We start from the raw sequence: 21,951 nt of genomic DNA on the forward strand, positions 1-21,951 counted from the left end.
AATAAACTCTTTAAAAAAAACTTGTGAAGTAGAAGCAACACACATAAACTTCAATAATGGTGACAAATCAACAAATCTCAAAAGTACAATTTCTAACATCACCAAAAAATATTAAGCAAAGATGACAAAAACAACATCATCAGCATAAATATAGCCAGTAAACAGCAAAAGATAAGCCTATAAAGCTAACGGCATAATTTATTCATGCTGCAGTGAATGCAAGGTACAGCAACATTGCAAATTCAGCAACATTGTTCCAAGTACATTTGGGAGACTATTGTTTGTGTGACCTGTTTTATATAGATTCAGAGTAATTAACATCTCTCATCTGCAGTTTAAGAAGCCTCTGGGTAAAATGTAATTCCTTTTTTACAGCCTCATGGTGAAATTGCAAAAAAGTCACTACACACTAGTCTAATCACTGCAACATGTTTAATATTTGATCCCATTGTAATATCTAGCGAAAGCAGGGGAGCAGTGAGCACTTGAATATGATTACTAGAGCATAATGCAGTCAGTTATGAAACTAAACAAATTCTTATTATTATCCAGAAGTGAACATTAAAATCCATTGCCGGAGGCTCACAGGTGCAGAAGTGTTTACTGCACTTTGTGTGTTCCTGAATGAAGCAGCTGGTGTAACAGTAAACACTCTATGAGTGCATGTATCCCTCAGTGCCTCTAGTTCACATCCACTCTCATGTCTACATGTGTTCACTATGCACACCGAAAAACACACTTCACCCCAAACAACCTCACTAGGGAACAGCATTATCATAAATCTTACTCATCCTTCCACCAGTTTCATTTTCTTGGATTAAAATGGGAAGTATTTCAATAAAAACTAATTGGCCTCTTCATCATCTTCTAACACGGTCACATCCCTCTCTCTCCCTGGCTGTAATTCTCTGCTTGTCTGCTCAAGGTTGGTCATAATTCACAGGTGACTGGGGCAACAGGCTGCTGCTGGACAGAGCCTCAGACACATCCTTAGGGAACAATAATTTACAGTATATAATACATTTGAAGAGATGAAAAATCAAGAATCTGTCATATGCTAATTGTGCTGCTTCTTTCTTCTGTGGAACAAAAAAAGTTTTTTTGTCCATACAATAAAAGTAAAAGGGGTCCAATGTTGTTTTTGACTCGGATTACTTCCATTGCATAGCCAAAAACCATTTAAAACTTACATATACATACATACATATATACATATATCGTTTCAGACTTTCACAAAACTCTGTGACAACACAAGATGTGAGCAAACCTCGTTCAAAACAGAGTCAAGATCTTTGGATAACACCATTTGTTCAGTTCAGATTTTGCCTAATTTCTTTTCTGGTAATCTAGATCAAGGTTTAAACTACTCAAATCACAGAAAGAACAAAAGAAGTCGCAACTTGTTTTCAAAAACATAATTTCTTTATTGACATCTTCAAAAGACCGATTTTGCATTTGACTCTTTCCGAGTCGATGGTAAACTTCAGAGAACAAGCAGAGCCACCATGTTACCCTCCTACTTCAATAACTACTGCACTGAACTGTTTGAGGTTTTGTACCTTTGTCTGTATTCTTTCAGCGCAAAATATTTCAATCAATAAATGTTTTGCGTTTACCTCTTCATGCATTTATGGCTATATTTAGATTGCACAGTCAAGGAAAATAATAATCTTGATTATTGTGCTTCTTTTAATTAAGCAACACTCTCTCTCAAAAACTCCCAACCAAAAGTGAACATTTGTGTGGCCTCGTGACTTGTCTATGTGCACATATTCAACCAGCTTCCATCAAAATAACAACTCTCTTAGTAAGGCTTTTTTTTTTCTTACTACAAGTGTGAAAGCTCTGCGGTAAACAGAATTAACAGCTTTGATTCCCCTAAGAGTATTGAGCCAAACACACTATCTTTCAGTTTTGTCAGCTATCAATCCTTACCTGTCTTACACTACTGTTTAAACATCACCTATCCAAAACAGAGAAACAGGCAGAAGGAACAGTCACAAACAAAGAAAACCCACACAAATCATACATAAACATTAAGCTGAATGGAATGTACGTCTATGTGTTTTGGAATGCATGTTTGAGAAGTGCACATCGTGCAACTGTGCTTTGCCACGTAATACAGCTGTAAATCAAAGTGTGCATGCTGACAAGAGGCTCTCACGTGCTTATATTTTGAACTTCTAAACTTATATTAAACAACAGTCTACCAGCCATGTTTGTAGAGGAGCAGCGCCTCTGTGGAAGCACTGAATTATTCACAGTATCATAGTCTCGCCTTCAAAAAAAAAAAAAGTGTGTGCACAGTGAGCAGGGGTTTGTATGGGTCTTAGTTTCTATATGCATGCACTTTAGGACTTTGCAGGCTGTCTCTGTTCTTGGTGTGGCCTATTTAACTCATCCCTGCGGTCTTACTACCACTGACACCAAATGATGACCTCATAAACACAAGCATCCTAAATGGCTTCATGCATTCTTCAATTCTTCATCCAATACAAAGATTTCTAAATCTAGAAAGTACCTGCTTGATTCCCAATACTATGAACACAATGGTTCCTACAGGCATTAGCTTAGGCCACGGGTCCCACAGCATTGCTGTTTAATAAAGACTTTGTACCTAAACAGCACCAGCACAGCAGATCGACTGCTGTCTTCATCATCATCCATTCAGCCACTCTTTTAGTGACTTTAGCTTTAGTCTTATTGCTTAAACCAAAATTTATCAAAGTCACAGTGCTGAGAGTCTGTAGTATTCCGCATCTAGAGGTATGTCATCCTTGAAGATCATCAGACGCTTGAAAAACAACAGGATGTCCATGTAAATTCTATGTAACAAACATCATGAACATTATCCATATAGTGAGGCAAATACAAACAAAACAAACCTTTAAACATCTTCAAACAAGAACATAATAAATATTAGGTGTGTAACAGACATCAACCAAATACTACAGCAAGTCTCTATCTTATTTATACTGTCTGGTACTTCTGGGTGAGTAGACAACCAGAGAGAAGCTTCTAGACATTGGAGATGTTTTGTGAGACATCCCGTGCTTGTCTGATACCATAGAGCCACTTTATGACACGTGCATTCCTCTCAATGACAGAGATGCCGTAAGGAACACGCTCACTGGGCTTTATAGGCCCGTCATCATCATCATCATCCTCCTCTTCTCCTCGCCGTCCATCCCCACACTCTGAACTAGGTGTACTGACGCTGTGGAGCTTGGAGACTGACACAATGTCCGAATTTGCCCGGGCAAAACGCTCCATGCCACCCATTCCTTCCACCTCATCTGGGTCCAGTCCACAGTAGTTGAAGAAGCGCTCCAGGTCAGCTGTGGCCCGAGAGTAGCGGTCGCTCAAGTCTGATTTGGAGCGGTGAAGGGAAGAGTGCTTCCGGGTTGAACCGGGACGTGACCCTCGAGAGCTAGCTGAGGAAATGCGGGTGAAAGCGGGGGAAGCCGGGGGCAGAACGCCAGGCCGTAGAAGCAGCGGGCTGGAGGGTATGCAGGGAGATAAAGGGTGAGCTCCCGAAGGTTGATGCTGAGCAGAAGATGTGGGAGGTGCCTGTGGCTGGGCTATCTGTGGTTGAGCTACTTGAGCTTGTCTAGGTTTAGGTTGTAGAGGCAATCTCTGAGGTTTCCTGATCTCTGCCTGTGGTCGCACATCCACCCGTCGTACAGTTACCGAGTTGGGGGTCCCGTAACTACCTTGTGGTACCAGTCGTGGAGCTCTGGCTGGGACTGGAGGCGGCCTTCGGCTGGGCTCTGCAGGTGAGGGTTGATTGATAAGAGGAGAGGAGGTGCGAGAGGAGTTGGGCGTTGAGCCAAGGTGTGCTTTGAAGTTAATGCAGTGCTGAGGTTCTGTAGATTGTCCACTACCAACACTCTGACCTCCGGAAGAGGGTGAGGAGGCTGAGGGAGAAGGAGAGGATGGGGTAGGTGAAGATGCAAGTGGTCCATCACAGACATTGATTAGATTATTGAGTACTTCAAGGTTGAGTTGCGGTCCTTTGCTCATGCCATGATCCGGTCCTCTGTTCTCTGTCTCAAGTAGCCGCCGGGTAATCTTCCTTGCTGGTGGAGTGTTTATTCTGCATTGCATCATCATGCTTGGTGATAACAGCGGTTTGCGGATGACTGGAGGTTTCACAGGCTCTTGTCTAGTAAGTGCTACTTGCTGACTCTTTACGTACTTAGCCTTGTCTGCTTCCAGGCGCTCAACTGCACTCAGTTTCCGTGTTCCTGGCTCGGGCGCTCTGCGGAAGTAGTCCGGGCCTTTGTTGAGGATTCGGAAAGGCATGGCAGAAGTGAAGGGACCCCCAGTAAGACGGCCATCTGTGGGACGAAGGGTCTCCACTGGCATGACTGGTAGCAGTGGGATTAATTTAAGAGGTGAAATGAAGGCTAAGAGTCAAAGTTTCTGTTGTTCAAGAATGTCTTGCAGTCCCAACAAAGACTTTTGTAGTCACAGGTTTCTTTATTCCTTCCCCTTTGTATTTTAAGCTCTTTTTCCCCACCTTCAAGGGCCCCTTTAACTTTCTTACCAGTCTGAACACTCCTGCTGGTGTTACTTCACTCTTTTTTGTGTGCCGGCCTCTTGCCTCTATTATCTGCTCTCTCCGGAGTCTGGTTCATAGAATAGAGGCCCGTGGGATGGGGTCATAAAGTGTCGCATTCCACATCAGTCCGGCTGAGTGACCCACCAGGACCAGACAGATCCTGAAGTGAGCTCCTTGCAGCTGAAAGGTTAGCTGAACAGTTCTGGTGAAAACCGGTGGCTCAGTCTTTTCCTCTCAAACTCCAGATGTCTTGTAAAACACTCCTTAAAAACCTGCTCCTCTTTTTCTTGCAATCCTGGACTCTTTTCCTGGAGGAAGGAGAGAGAGAGAGAGAAAGATACTGTCAGACATGGGTAGGCAAAGCGAGCACCTCCTCTCGCTCCCTCTGCTCCACACATATAACAGATACTGGAGTACTCTAGGGCGAATGGGGGCAGACGTTTGGTTTTAAGGCAATGTCTGGCCCCTCCCACTACACTGGTAAAGCCTCCAGATGCTGCATGTGCGAGCAGCCAATCAGGAAAGAGAAAAGAGTTCCAAGCACAAGAGGTGGAGAAAGGAGCCAGCAGCCGACCTCTGATTGGTCGAGGGTTGGAACGCTGACCAATTGCACCCTTCCCCCCACTCACAACAAACACTCCTACTGAATTTTTATTTAAATGTGATTCTTTGAAAAGAAACAAAAAAGAAAAGGGCAGAGCTAAAGAACAGCTGTAATCTTTTATATTTAGTTGCATCAAATAGTGGTGTTTTATGAAAATATTTAAATGTCCTCCTCCATTCCACTTGTTCAGTGTTCATGAACGCACAAAGGCACTTTGTGTAGTGTCTTTAAAGAGTACATTATAGGCAGATTATCATGTTTTATATTCTTGACTCAGACAAGATCTAAGCAAAGGCTCATTTAAATCTGTCTGAAACACTCATGAGCATCCACACAGCTTGTCTTAGAAAAGCTAGTTTTTTATAATGTAGTAAAACCTTTTTAACTTCAAACTATAAACAGAGAGAGAGAGATCGCCATTCTAAAATCTGTGCTGGCTCAAATTTAGACATTTTCCCTCATTCTCTTCATCACAACTTTGCTTTCATATTCTCTTGATCCTCATTGTCAAGGGAGTGAAGGCAATTTGCTTTTTCCTTTCCCTGTTCTCCTTTTTGTTACTGCATTAAAGGTTTGGATTACATCATCAAGAGCGCTGAGAGGCTTGTTCCTTGCCATTCATCATCATCATCACCATTATTATATTCAAATACACATTTTTAATTGATCTTTTTATAGCATGACTTCTTGTCTGGGCCCTCATCCCCGTTACGCTCCCCTTCCTCTTCTTTCACTAATAAGATAGAAAAGACAATACAATAGAAATACATATTCTCTAACCAAGCAGCAGTTCATCTGAAACCCTAAATAAATATAGTCTTAAACTCTAATTACTGAAAAGAGTGAACTTCCTTTAGAGAAACCTGCTAATAAACTCACTGACATTTGCCCGAAAGACTGAAAAATAAATCCAAATTGCTTAAATGAGCTACTTGACTTGCTCTGCAATTATTTCCAACATGAAATCAAAATTGACCCCATTTGCTTTCTTAATATATGTTCCTTGTATTATTGTTATATAATTTTCTGTCTTTATTGCAAATCTTAATCAAAATGTAGTAGCTTGCTCTTCCTCTGAAGTTTCATGGTTTGATTAATTTTAATTTTAACTTCAATATTATGCTGATTATCGTTTTAATCCATGTAAAATGGGAACATTTCATGTTAAAAAGAGACTTTAGGTAAGTTAAAAACCATTGGTTACCACCAATGATTCATTGAGAAATTTCCTGTGTTTAATGACATGTTTCCATGACTATGGGTGACAGGAATTATTTAAACATGCTTGTTAAAAGTGTTTCTGCTGGCATTGAGAAATGTCCTGTGTTGTGATGTTTCCATTACTATGGAAATAGAATTATTTAAACATGCTTGGCATGTTTCTGCCTATTATTGTGTCTTATAAAAGGCTTATTGACAGAGTAATGCAATAAATGCTCATCCAGGTCAAATTCTGTGATGCATTTTGATAACGCACACACACAAACACATACAGCTGTCTCTCAATGGTCAGGCTTTTAATAGAAGGCACAGTTGCTCAGGATTCTGCTTTGCTGCTAGGGGCGAGGCAGCTCTAGTGTCCAAAAGCCAAAATGGATCATCATTCCTTCCCCTCCACATCTCTGTATTCCCCTGTGCTAAACTGGCCTTTACCAAACACCAACATGGAGGAAAGCTCTTCCACAGGGATCATATACTACAAGCACGAAGGCTTGTACATATATGGATAACAATGAAAGCTAGCAGAAATTCTAGGCTTGTTAAGTCATCAAAACTATTTAAATACCTCAGGCATCAGTGCGATAAGCACACAGACAAACAGCCAATTCAACATCCAAATGCTGTTCCAACTTAAACTATATACTAAAAAGATGTTTTTGGAACTATAATATTTTGTAATAAAACACTTAAATCAATCACTTTAAACATGAAAAAAAAAAATTCAACTGTTTTTAAAGATTAACTTCTATATATGACCTCTAAACATAAAATAGGGTAAATGAACATGAAATTAAATATCCAAGGTTGGCTGATATCCAAAATGAACAGATACAAACAAATGTTTAAAATAGATCTCTAATATTGGCAGATAATATGGGTACCAAAATATTGTACATCTCTTATCCAAACAGAACTGAATCTGAGCTTGAGCAATGATTAAAAATAAAGTTCTCCCATGTACACTGTAATAAGCAGGGTTTCGTTCCCAATTTTGGGTGGCAATCCACTAGCTGGGAACCACTGTTTAGAGCAATGATATACTCTCTCCAACAGAAGTTGAAATCTTACACATCTTACAACACACTGTGATCCCAAAACCATTAAAGTGTTTAGGTCTCATGTAAAATAAGATCCCCAAACAGAAGCAAACACACAGAGGAATGTGAGGGCCAAAGAGGCAAGGGTGGCACGAACAGCACACAGCTATGGGCACAAGCGTGGTGTGAACTGATTTAGATAACAGAAGCATTTCAGCACTGAGCCAACTGGACCCAGAACACTGAGGACGTGGTGAGAGCCAGGAATACACACACTTAGAGCCACACACACCCACGTCAGACTGCCACAACCACAGAGACACACAGCCATCTCCAAAGCAAACCTTGCTGGGCACAAAATAAAGATCTGGTCTTGATTTCTGAGAGCTGATGTCATTTTCCCCACAGTGTTTAGTGGTGAACTGGATTGTTGGTTGAGCCACAAAAAAACGTGAATGGAAAATATTTGCTAACGGCTTGAGCAGGGCATCTAACAGTGATGTTTTTGTGGGTGATTTTAAACCTGAATGGATGTGTTATGTTCATTTTATTAGTGTTTAATGATTTGAGGTACACTGAATGAAGGAAAATGTGATGCACATAAGCTAACAGTAAATACCATGGACAAACGCACTGGGAAACGGCGAGTCGAGCACGGAGGTCTACAGCTGTAGGGAGAAAGCAAAAAATGACCTCACTAATTTTGGCTGAAAGAAACTCCGCAATGTAATTAGAGGGGAATTCGGCATGACTGGAGGGGATCTGCTGTTTTAAGGATATCTTTTAATTACTGCTGCGACAACAGCCTCAACATGAGAGATACACGTGAGTGGGGAACATAAAAAAGAACAATGAGAGAAGTGGGTCGGATATCTAAAAAACAGAGATAAAGAGTGAGAGAGACGGCATGTTGGTAATTTGAAGATTTTTAGTTTTCTAATGTGAGTGGCGCTTGCCAAAGCAAATCACATCACCACAATGTCAAGGTCTTGCTTAAGCGCTAAAGTTTTTTTTTAGTCCGTTATTATGTTGTTGCTAGTGTGTTCAGCTCAAATCCATAAGCCCAGTCTCTATCATGGTCCTTAGATATGCTTGCTTGGGTGCTCCTTTTAATGTCCATAATATATTTTGATATGTTGACCAATTTAGCTTTACACATCACATCTTTCCTCAACAAACCCCACAATTTGAGGCAGCTTTCATGTTTCTAGCACGTGAGCTGACATTTCCCAAAGTGTAAAAGACCGGATTTCAGTAATTTTGACTGCGCTTTGTGGAAGGGAAGAATAGCAATGGCGATGCTTGCCCTAGCTGTACAGTTGCCAGGCTTGTCAAATTGTCTATGTACAGGCATTTACGACTTTGTGACTGGAGACTGACAGCTCTAGAAAGATCAAAAACAACAATTCCTGCTCCTGGCAGCCCAGAATGATTCACTCTGGGGCTGAGTCACCTGTGCAATGTTACAGTTACACTCCTGTTCCCTAGGCTACATACTTTCCATCCTTCAAACGTGCCAGGAAGCTTGCGTGAATCTGTTCAGGTATTAGGCAAGGACTGAGCATAGAAGATCTGACATCACTATGAGTAACAAGGGAAGTCAGGAATCTCTCCCAACTGGAAACATGAGCCATCCTGCTGACTAAAGCGGATGTTATGTAAGTAAAAAGAGAATGAATATGTCAATCAAACCTTCACCAACCACCTGTGTAGTAAAGAGACATGGTGAGGTAAATATTACCTTTGCAGGGTCGTTTTTTCTGCATGCTAACAAAAGAGAAAACTGATAAGGAGAGTCAGATAAGATGAATATTGGAAGAGCCCCCATAAACTACTATTCAGCAACAAGTAGTTATTTATTCCCGGTGCTTTTATGTCACAGTTCTCAACTGATTGATTGATAACGGCTTGTTTCAGCTTTATTTAGAGTGAATCTGAGTGGCTGTGCCCTACTGATGAACCTCATTTGTGTAACCACTCACTTAAAGATTTGACCTCTTGCATGACACTGTGGGTGTCAGATAGAAGTACAAGCTAACTATATCATACTCAACGGTTTTTCCTGACAGGTTTCACTGCATTTGACAGAGTCACACCTCTCACTCAACTCACCTCAGCGTCCGTGATTAAGACGCCCCAGAGGATTCAAGCCTTTAGCCTGATAACCTTTCACACTGCCTCCATCCATACTACCACAAAGCTCTATCGGTGAGGGACAGCTGGTTATAAAGGGTCTTAAACAGCCTTCTCTTCTCAATGTGTGGCAACGCACAGCACAGCTGTTTCCCCTCCGTCCACAGCAGACCAGGATGACCTCTCAACACAACATCATTAGACAGCAGGTATTGTACTAAACGTCCCACAGCAAGACCACGATACAACTAACACTGAATGTCTGAATGAGCCCTGAGGATATTATAGTCATTCATCTCCCATTTATAAAGTCAGCCAATATATGAATCCCTAAAGAGATGTAAATACAGTTTACCTCAGTGCCATTTCTCTCACTCAAAGTTTAGCCAAATAAATGGAGGTATAAAATAGACTGTACAATTACAAAATAATAAATAAAAAAAAAAAGAATATAAATATTATAAGCCTTTTTTAGAATTATTTATAATAAATATATGAATATAAATATTATATATAGCTGTACTTATAGCTGTCACATAATTCATTGGTTAGTCAGAAAAAAAAAAAAATTCTGTATTTTATTCAAAGAAAATGCTATTTCATTGCTGTCCCCCAAACACTGTCATTTATGTGCAAAAATATTTTAAAAATAAGCCTTTTATTAAAAACAAAAATCTGATTGTCAGCGGTTTTGAGGCAGAAAGGCAGTTTAAAAACATTGTCATATTTAAAATAATAATAAAGAAAAAAGCACATTACATCACTATAAAATAAATATTTCAACCATAAAACAACATAATTACAATCATTAATCATTTTATTAACTAATAATAAAAATTATATCTAACTATCATATCATATTGGATATATATTCATGCCAATTATATATTTATCTTTTCTATCATATTGGTGATATTCATGCCTAAAAGGACACAAATACAATACAATACAAATACAAAAGAAAAACTGGAGGGACTAAATGGCCAAACAATTTATACTGATTAATTGGCCTGCCCCTAAAATCAATTTATCATTAGTAGAAAAACGTGCAAAAGTGATGTAAACTAATAACAATTATCCCCGTATGTGTGTCAGAAGCATGTTAGAGAGGAAACAAGCAGAGAATAGGCTCGGCCCGTTTCTCTATCTTTCATGTTGACTGTAATAAGATAATCAGTTGAGAGCAAAAAGTCCATCTGTCTTTCATTTTCCCTCCATCCATCACTTTTAAAGTTCAAATCAGAGAAACCAGATTAGATCAAATCAGATCCCTGGAGTTTGGCTGAATGTCACAGCAGATTAGGACACTCATGCAGCACAGCACTTCTTAGACAGAAGTTTTTGACCCCAGAGACCTGGGTGATCTGTCACTTACATGACTTTAGTGATTTACTGTTTCCACCGGATAAAGCTCTGCACTACCAGCTGCACTTTTGAGAAAGGACACTGTGGTGGCAGAGGTCACTTTAAAATCTCAACCGAGAACTGTTCAATCGTCCTGGCAACATCCTCACAGCACTGCCAGCAGAAAAAGAGAGGTGCACCTCACTGTCATATTGATTGAGCAAAATGGCCTGATCATCCCCTAATTAAAACCATGGCAACCTTGTATCTGTCAGACGCATCTGAGGAACCCATGACCCCGGGGTCCTTTAAATGGACCCTGACCCTTTGGCCTGCCTCAAGCCTGACAAAGTAAAGCTGAGAAATGTCACACACACATTCTAAACACTAAAAACACATGCACACTCACGCCTGACAGAATTACAGTCTGCCACACACAAGCACACTAACAGACACGTAGAAGCATATATGTGTGTGGACACAGTGTGTAATCACAGAGATGGTCAGTCAAGAGTGTTGTTTTTAACTTCTTCCACCGGAGCTACCAATTCCGCTTTCCAACAGTCTCTCTCACACACACACACACACACACACACACACACACAAAACAACAACAACAAACAACTAGTAACTACATTTACAAAAACTAGAGCACAACACAAACATGGCCTCCAAACACACACAGGCACGGTCACGTATTAACCCAGTTTGACCAATAACTAAGCCAGAACTGTCAGTGAGTTAATGGATCTCAGATAGGGAAAGAGGGAAAGAGAGCGATAGAGTTCTTTTCCTGCACGAATATGCAGACAATATGACACAGAAAGTGCCTCACAGTTGTTATTACACACACTGACTCAATTCCTCATTTCTCAATCACAACTATTTTGACAAACTGTTGACATTCATTTTAAGGATGTACGATGTATTATTTCATATCGGCTATTTTATTATAATTTTTTTGTTTAAAATCAGTATTATTCAATATTGGATATTTAATTGTTGATGCTCATTTTTACATTCAAATGACCTTTGCTGTCATCTAACACTCATTTAAAGTTAATCTTCAAAACACGAATAATTTATAAAATGAAGCAAATCTCAAGCTGAATGCCCATTTTTGTACATATTAATCTTGTGATGCCTAAATTCACTCGCAGAACATTTTATTTAGACAAAATGGTATGAAGAAAGTTTGAATAAATATACTTTGATTGTTAAAAAAATATTTGCCAATTATCAGCTTCATAAATGAAAAAAATATCAGCCAGAATCTTAATATTGCTGCATCCCTATAACAACAATGGCACAAAATGACATTCAGCACACACAAAAACCAACACAATCCAACAACTGAGCTCAAAAATGCAAACCCACAGACATCCACTGTTTTAATGCATATAATACAAGTCCTAATGGGAAAATGCTTGGAGTTTATCTGTATTTAACTGCCCAAAAACTGAACTCAATCACCCTACACTCATACGATTCTTACTGATCCCATATAAACAACCATTATGTCTTACTGGGTAATTAGTCCAGTACCAGCACGCTCAAATTAGACTCACTAGACACTCAGATCCTTCATAAATGAATGATGAACTGAGAGAACATGAGTTATACATGAGCCTTACTGTTACTGTTGTTACCATTACAGTTGAAGATAAAAAGACAAAAAAGATAAGTAAATAAAAAAAACTAATATAAAGCCAGAGTTCAACACAGTCAACACAAACTAACTGCAGAAAGCATGAGACTTATCCACTAGTCTACAGATTACTGGATCTCTGTTACAGGTTGCTTAACTTACCAGTACAAGTGTTTTCCAAGAGCAGGATGAAACTCTCAAGCTGTCGAGCCTTTTAAAGAACAGAGCTCAGCAGAGAGTCGGCACTCCAGCAAATGTGTGTGAGAGTTTGTGTGTGTGTGTGCACGACTGACACGGCAACTCAAATACTTCTCCTCCTCCTCCCACTTACATAGCTCCTCCCAGCCAACTCTTTCAGGAAGAGCTGGGCTGGAGAAACACAAGCAGGAAGCACAACTCTTCCCCATGGACACATGGGCAGATGAATTCATTCAGACACCACAGCATGTGTTTGTGCCTTATTTACTCCACAAATCCTTTGCCTATTCTTGGTCTCGAGGGTTTCCGATTGGAGTTGCTGCTTCCGATCGGAGCTCACCTCCTGGATATTTGTGGCAGTCATTTCCCAAAACAGCTCTCAATAATCTTTTCCCACATTCCACCTCAGACTACAGGAGGAAGTGATATAAGAGTGTCTGTCAGCTTCATCAAAGTTAAAGGAGCGCTGCAGTGGTGTCCATAAGGAAATCCCGTCTTTCAGTCAGACAATTTCAGGAAGATTTCCAAGGAATTACCTGAGACAGTCTGAAGAGAATCATCTCGTATGTCTGTTTCTGTTCTGGGAAGCAGACCACGGAGAAGAATTTGTGGTTTCTTGGATCTCAGAATATGAGTCTGGATTTAGCATCACCCTCAAAATACAAGTTCATCCCGTAAAATCCTGCAAGAGTGGACTAGATCCAGCTCAAAGTGACAGAAATAAATAAAAGTTACGAAACACTTCATTTTCACTGACACGCCTGTATCAAACTCACTTTGGAGACTCCACCTCTCCATTTTGAGTTAGATTATTTAAGGAGTGGTTGGATGAAGTCTGGTTTGGCAGACCACCGTTGTGTGAAGGTAAATGTTCTGCTGAAAACAGATAACATCTGCCATAGAGGTGCACTACAAATAAACAGGTCTGACCCAAACAGCCCCTCCTTTTCAGGTCTATTCATTCAGTCAAGTGCAGGTGTGGATTCGTACCCCATTCCTCTACATTTTACTCCCTTTGAAACCCACACCCTCATGCCAAAGGGTCATACCTGAGTCCCACCGTAATCACAATACCCACAGAACGTCTGCCTGTGGCTACCGTAAAAGATCTCCATGGGAATGGCTGAAGCTCTGTTCATCAGGCAGATACTACCAAAGCTCTGAAATAGGGGTGTGAATGATGGACTTGAATCTCAGTAATCGATTTCATTTTTTGACTTGTGCATAATTTAATTGATAAAATTAAACTGATGATTAATTCACTTAGCGGTGTATGAAAACACTGTCTATACAGGGATCTAAAGTGAAAATACACATTATGTTGCATGTCATTTTTGCAACATGCATCCCTAGATTGTGAAAATGAAGCAACATTTCACTGTTTATAAATAAAGATTACATTCACCGAAAACACAGTGACAGTGTGATAGAAATCATAACAACAAGCACTATCAATGCTTAGTATGAAGTATTTTTTCTGCTTGTCCAATCAGGCCAAAACTTGCCTGCCAACATTTTCACTGCACACCACCCTCATTCCCCCAGTATTTAACACTTATATTTTATATACTTCATGTGTCATAATCATATAACTCATAATTAATAAATTGGGTTTACAATGTATATTTTGTATTAAATGTATATATATTAAAATATTGATTACAAAATATGTTGTATTATTAAAGATTTTATCAAAAATTTCATCAGGAAACTACAAGACTTTTCTCTCAATGTAAAATAATTACAAAATTAAGAGTAATACATTAAAAAATAAAAAACTCAAATGCATAAAAACACAGTGGACTGTTTCAATTAACACTAAATTGCTTAAGCAGCATATTTATTAACTATATAGATTTAAAAGTAGGGTATGTGTACAGGGTATTCAGTGTCCTGTGCATTAACATCAACAAATCACCTTTAGTCTGAACTACTATGAGACTGTTGACATGGGCTACACTAGTTACAATGTTACCTAATTATTGTTTTCAATGCACTACTTTCATAACCATCATCAAGAGCTGATGACCACTGTGTTCTTCTCATGTCTGCCGTCTGATTTCCTTTTCTATTTTTATCTCTTCAAACTCTGTGCAGGGATGAAGAACTCTGATCCTGCACCTTAACATCGTAACTTCATCCCTGCCCAAGTAAATGTTTACGGTGAAGCTGCTTATGTTGCAGTATCAACGCTAATGTTAAAGAGCCTGGCTGCCCTGTGTGCCACATTGGAAATGCTGTCAGCACTGGTCTGTCTGGGTACTCATCTGAGCTGCTGAAGAATGGCAGTGTCTTTGAAAGAGAGGATTATGGAGCAGTGCAGGATTACTACTGCCCATCTTTCATTCTGAAGATCACAGACCACGCTGTAGGCTCTGAGCGAGACACACACACACACACACACACACACACACTTACAGCAGGGTCAGACTCATATACGGACATCTCCTTTTACAACTCATATTACACACAGACATGTCCAAACAGGCTTTCACACCACTTCACCATCACAAATACACACCCCTCTGTGAACGTGCATGTACACATAAACATGATCGACTGATTAGTCAAACAGTGTTGACAATAACTCTTTGCCCAGATGAGCTCACCTATCATAACAGGCTGTTTACATACTTTACAGTTGCATTTAAATAAATGGTTCAGATTTCCATACGGGATACATTTCTTATCAGAGGATAGAAGAGAGATGGATGCAAATCCAATTCCCTCTGAATTCAAAAGTGGTGTTATAAGGAAATAATCTCTTGTTTATTTGGCTTTTTTATTTTTTTTTTTGCACAAAATTCTGCAGTATGGATCTACCCAGCTAACAACAATTTGCTAACATTCCCATTAAGTTATTATTAAACGTCATTCCAAAACATTGTTTATTTTAATGTTTTAAAAAATAATTTTGCAAACATTACGGGAATGTTACTTTTGCTAAGAATGTTCTTGAACAAGTAACATTCAAAAAAACATTAGATGAACAAATAAAATATTTCAGAAAATTGAACGTTCTATTAATGTTACTGGAAGAATTAAGGGGAAGCTTGCCAGAACATTTGCCGAAGTTCTGAGGATGTTCCCTGTTGGCTGGGTGAACAACCACTCAAGGGGCGGAGCATCTAAGAACTTTCAATTCTGCGGAAAACTGCAGAGTTTTCAGCAGAATTCTGTGCAGAGATTATGTGTAGGGGCCTGGTTACAAGTGGGTGGCACTGAAAAGACTGTTTGAAATTGAGCCTGCTTCAACATGTGCACAGTCACACACACAAACTGAAACAGTTTGCTAAAGAGGTCAGGCGAGTCAACACCACAGATTTGGAGAGGTTACACAAAAACAAGAGCACCTGAGCCAATGCATGAGAAAGAGGGAGATCAGGGGTGTACTCTCAGTCGCAGTGCCATACTGGGGAGGATCTCTCGTGTGCTGGAGGGAAACAAGGCCCTCTGGGTAGGGTGGAGGGATGGCTGGACTAGTGCTGTTTATCTTGGGAGGGCAGGTTCTAGGGAGAGGCTTGAAAGAACCAACTCACATTCCTCAGGAAAAAAAATGGAGATTTTAGAAGAGTGCATGAGGAAAAGAGAAAAGCTCAGTCACGTTTTAAAGTCCAAAAGTGGGGAAGCTGTATTTAGTAAAAGCATGTGGGTGGTTGATGTGGCAAACTTCTCATGGGTCAAAAGCATCATCCAGAGATAAAAATAAGACTAGACTTATTAGTTGAGTGTGCCAGAATTTCATATTTCTGGAATTTCAGTGTTTATATTATGTGACTGTCATGATGTTTGCCTCTGAATAAAATAAAATCTTTATATTTATTCATTTAGCAGATGCTTTTATCCAGGTTAATTTACAAATGAGGAACATCTCAAGCACTTTGTTATGAAAGTCAACAGTACAGTAATCAGGTATACGTTAGAAATTCTGACTAAAATATACAAACATTTGTTGATTAGCAACCATTTAAGTCATAATAAACTTAATACAGGGGTTGGTTAAATAGACTTAAATAGACGGTGTGTCACTATAATAAAAGTTTCAAACTGAATGTTTGTGGTAAAACTTTTTTTGCTCATTGGAGAGGAAAAATTGTTAAGGACATTGGTTCAAGATGTCTATATTCTATGGAAAGCCCATATCTGCTTTATAGTAAAAATAAACTAAAAACAGAAAATTTAACTTTATACCTTATATCAATCACAGATTGAGGAAACTGCAGCTGCAAAACTGTGTCTGTCTGTGTGTGTGTGTGTGTGTGTGTATGTGTGATCATTGTGTGTGTGTGTGTGTGCCCTGTGTGGCTGTCAGATGTGTGTGAGTTGTGTGTGTGTAGGATCATTTTATCACTTCACATGAGGCTGTCATTTCACAGAGAGAACTGGCTTAGGACCATGGTGGCAGACTAACTGGCTTAGGACCTAGTGGCTAGTCTGCGGTTGAGGGTATGTGTGTGTATGGTTTGAAAAAACAGACTTTGGTCTGGAGGAGACAGAGAATATGCAGACTACAGATTAATCATTACTAAACAGTAACAGTCCCCCCGATGTCTATCTCTGCTGATAGACCTCCATTTGCCTCTGACAGTCCTAAATTGGAATTTGACTTGCGGCACATTCTGAAAATTCACAAAGCACAACCAGAGAAGACAGAGGAGATGAGTAAAGTCATGAACTCAGATAGTGTTACGACATCCAGACTGATCCCACATTTCACAACACTGTGGAGAACGATTTCCACAAAACTGACATCAGCACTAATACTCAACCAAAGAGTGCACAATATTTTTGCCATGTGGCTTGCTGTGGGTCTTTACTCTATTCAAATACATCTCAGGCCTGTTTAGACTTCATTTTCCACATTTAGCGTACAATTGAGCACACAAGCTCTTCAAAGTATATGCATTCCCGGTGTACACACTTAGGAAGGAAAATGCAGACAGAATTGTGAAACCCAGTCATAAAAATGGGAAACATGACATTTTGGGGGGAAAAAAACATAATTTGGAGAAAACTAAAATTTGTAATAAATTTAAAATGTAAAAAAAAAATTCATAGGGCTGTCAAATGATTAATCACGATTAATCACATCCAAATAAAAGTTTTGTTTACATAATATATGTGTGTATACTGTGTATATTTATTATGTATATATAAATACACACACATGCATGTATATTTAAGAAGGGTTATGTTTATATATTAAATATATTTATATATAATATAAAAATATAGAATAATAAATATATAAATGTATATACATGTAAATATTTTCTAAATATATAATTTATGTGTGTGTATTTATATATACATAATAAATATACCCTGTACACATACATATATTATGTAAACAAAACTTTTATTTTGGATGTGATTAATCAGAAAAAAAAATCAGAAAAAACTACTTTTAATAAATTGTAATAAATTTAAAATGTAAAAAAAAAATTCAGAATAAATGAAAAAAAAAAAAAAAACAATTTAGAAAAAAATAATATGATGACGAAAACTACATCACTAACTGTCTACGACCCAAACCGAACATGTACAAGCAAAAACAAACAAAAACATATGCCTTTAAAATAAATATCCCATCATCAAACAAATTATGAAGAAAAAAAACACATAATAATACACTAAAAATAAAAGGTCTCATTAAATGAACTTGATTCTTCATATTAATATTTCTAATGTAGGATAACATCTAAAATGAAAACTTCAGTCATTATACCACAAAGAAAAGGGGCACAGGTGACAGAATACATAGACATGACATAGAATAGCTGTTAATGGAAGATCAACAAGATGCAATTCCATATTTAGACAGACACTGAATGATAATGCTCAGGCTATCAACTAAAAGGAAATAACAAAAACATACTCCAATCCCTTTTCAGTTTCCTTTGCAGTGGAATCAGGTCAGAACAACATAAAAAGTAGTAGTAGTAGTCTATATGTGTACAGTAAAACAAAACTGCCAAGCTGTCTTGTTATACGATCTGTTTCACTTGGATTGGTGACTGTGCAGACATCCAAAATCTCACAGGTCTATTTTAAGCATTAGAGGAATCTAGTACTTTCGCAGCCAGATAACCACAGACTTATTAGTTTACTTTTTCCTGGATTGCATCAAAAACTTCTCCCACTTACAGCTGGGTGCATCTTAATAAAGGAACTTCCTTATTAACAAAATACGCTCTATCCACCCACTTACATATAATAACAGTGCAAAAGACACAGTACCGTGGGAAGCACCTGTCACTTCACACTTCTGTGCAGCTATTGAGTTACTTCAGTGAGCAGTGTAGTTGTCGAGGACAAATCACGCAGAGAATGTGCGCAGTTAACCTTCACTCCACGACTTGCTCCACTTAACCAGACTTCACATTAATTTTCAAAGCGACAACCTGCAGAAAAAGTTCTCATCACCCAGAACTGATTAGAGATGGGCAGGCTGACTCACTGCCGCGAATCGGTTCTTTCGAACAGTTCATTTTCAAAGCAAACGATTCGGGGAATTACGTCATCACGCAGTGGCAAATTAACGTTCTCAGAATTTATACGATCAATGCATCATTCAGCTCATAAAAACACAGTTATCAAGAACACATATATCATCTGCGTTTACACTGAACAATATAAAAAATCATTTACATCACACAGAATCATTCAGAGCATATGTGAACCTCTTTAAAAGATTCGCTAAAACAAAAGTCCTCCGATACATATCGATATAGGCATTAGAAATCACGTGACGTAACTGAATGTGCTCAATAATAATTTTAAAAAACAACACGTGAGTGATGACATTTCGATCGTCGTTTATTACTTACACATTAAGTGAAATATCCATTAAACTAGACTTTAAAAATTATGATGTCTTTTCAGCATTTACAGAGATTCTGATGCTATCGTTTTTGGTTTCAAATAATCTAAAATCATTTGACTATCATAAACTGTCTTCATTTTTAGCACTCACCTGCAGCGTTTCCAAAGCAGACCCCGTACGGTTAAGAATCAAACTAGATCGTACCGTATGAATTCAGTTAAGTGTCTTTAGAGACAAAAAGTGAGTGTAGCTACATCTTCACGAGCCGATTGAATTTCTGCGGGGAATATACCATTATCAGACCATAACATACGAGGTTGCATTGTTCTTGTGTTCGTAAAAAAATAGGACGTCGACGGTAACACATGCTTTAATTTAACACGCAAACATATACCTGTTATTTATTAATATGTTCTTACAATAAAACAAAATACGGTTTAGGACAAGATAGCGGGTTTGTGTGTTGGGGCACGGTGTGAACACCCCTAATACTACGAATAATAGTATGAGCCGAATCCCGCCATTGGTTGCTTCCCAGTTTGGAAAACGCAGGAACGTTTCCAATTTAAACAACCATCAAATACCTTTTACTAAAAACTCAGTACGTTAAGTTTTTATGTTATTTATATAATGATCTCATACCTTTTTTTCCTATTTATTTATTACTTATTTTTTATTATTATTATTTCTTTATTTTTTTACCTGTATTATTATTTATATTAGCTATACTGTATATGTTCTATTTCTTTGTTGTAGTTTATTTGTTCAGTACCTCTATATTATATGTTGGAAATCAATTAAAAAAATAAAAATAATAATAATAAAAACTCAGTACGTTCAAATTCAAATGTAGTACCTATACTCAGGCAGTATTAACAGTATTGTCAGTATTAACTGATAACAAATCTGGGTAAAAATCCATATTGTAAACCTCAAATCATTTGGTTTTATTCTGGCATATACTTCGCATTAATTCTTCCATTCGGTCAAGGCCTGAATCTGATATTTTAGACAGCATTTTAACCTTGTTTTTTAATTTTGACTGTGATGTCATTTGTCAGCAATGCTGAAGTCATGAGAAGAGGCTTTGCAAGCTGAAATACAAAATAAATAAATAAATAAAAATATGAAAAGTACTTTAGAAAACTAAACCTAAAAGTGTTTCATTTAAATTTGGGCCTAGATTATTGTTATTTTTTTTTTTTTAGCTCAGTAGGACAAGAGCATATGGAGGAGCAAACCTGCAGAAATAAAAAATAAACACATAAATATATAGAAAGATAGATAAATAAATAAATAAATAAATAAATAAATAAATAAAATAACAGGAAAATAAATAAATGACTTGATAAAACAAATATAGTTCATTTGTAATAAAATAAAATTTCACCCTGAATTTATTATAATATAATACTTTGTTGTATTATATTATTTTATGTATTTATTTTTACTTTTTTTGTATTCTTTTTAACTTTTATTTTTTTGTATATATATTATTTAATTATCATGTATATATACTTTAAGGTTTATTTTTAAATGTATTTATTCATGCGTTTATTTTTTATTTTTTTGTATATATATTTATTTATTCCCACATGTATTTACTTCCAGATTGTAGTTTAGATTGAGTATAGTTGCAGTTGTGCTAAATGGACTACATCATGTGCCGAGGCTCAGCCAGCTCCAGATAGGGGTGTTATGGGGGGATGGGGTTTATTCATTAACTGACACAGATTCACTAACAGTGTTAGTTCTCGTCTGTGTATACAATGGGGCTGCTGATAAACTAAAGTAGCAGAGGGTGAATTTAAAGTACTTAATTAGACTTTCACTTTTGTGCTCTTTATGTGCTATGGAGAAGCAGTTGTAAAGACAAAGAATGCAATAATCTCACTTAAAATTACAGATTATATTTTTATTATATATACTGTATATCCATATTTATGTTTTAATATTTTAAATTTGATAATGATTCAGCAATTAAATCACCAAATAAACAACAAACAAACAAAGCAATACAGGCATTGTAGGGGAATATATTGCACCAATCTCAGTTAAAATTACAGATTTTATTTTCGTTTAATATTTTAAATATATATATATAATGCATATTTTATATTGTAATATAAATCAAAAATCAAGCAAAGCAATACAGGCATTGTAGAGGAATATATTACATCAAAAATATTACACCGCTGCTAATTGAAGACGAGGTCTGTGTAGACTAGAGGTAATTAATAATGAGGTGATGCAGAGAATAAGAAAGACGTTTTGGAAAAAAAGCAGCAGCCTGATCTTTAAACCTCCATTACTCACTCCCACTCGGGGCTCTGAGAGGCCAAATGCAGTTTGAGTCCATTGTTCAGTGCTCGGTTT

General features: G+C 37.7%; 1 protein-coding gene across 3 annotated transcripts; it reads right to left on the minus strand.

The window, feature by feature from the left end:
- Positions 1 to 1,400: 1,400 nt before the first annotated feature.
- On the minus strand, positions 1,401 to 19,877 carry LOC109110948 (protein FAM110A-like). Of its 3 annotated transcripts, none has more exons than XM_019123900.2 (2): positions 19,726 to 19,877; positions 1,401 to 4,872 (listed from the first exon to the last, which is right to left on the minus strand). In XM_019123900.2, the coding sequence occupies exon 2, from the start codon at positions 4,366 to 4,368 to the stop codon at positions 3,019 to 3,021; it is 1,350 nt and encodes a 449-aa protein (XP_018979445.1). In that variant the 5' UTR covers positions 4,369 to 4,872; positions 19,726 to 19,877; the 3' UTR covers positions 1,401 to 3,018. The 3 variants fall into 3 exon arrangements, with proteins under 3 accessions (XP_018979445.1, XP_042568903.1, XP_042568902.1); XM_042712969.1 differs by lacking the exon at positions 19,726 to 19,877 and adding an exon at positions 18,990 to 19,422; XM_042712968.1 differs by lacking the exon at positions 19,726 to 19,877 and adding an exon at positions 12,714 to 14,035.
- Between the last annotated feature and the right edge of the window lie 2,074 nt (positions 19,878 to 21,951).

Source organism: Cyprinus carpio, chromosome A23 (assembly GCF_018340385.1).
Source record: "Cyprinus carpio isolate SPL01 chromosome A23, ASM1834038v1, whole genome shotgun sequence".
NCBI lineage: Eukaryota > Metazoa > Chordata > Actinopteri > Cypriniformes > Cyprinidae > Cyprinus > Cyprinus carpio.

What these genes read in the sequence shown, in the direction of transcription:
- LOC109110948 (XM_019123900.2), bottom strand. Translation starts at nt 4,368, where the DNA reads ATGCCAGTGGAGACCCTTCGTCCCACAGATGGCCGTCTTACTGGGGGT.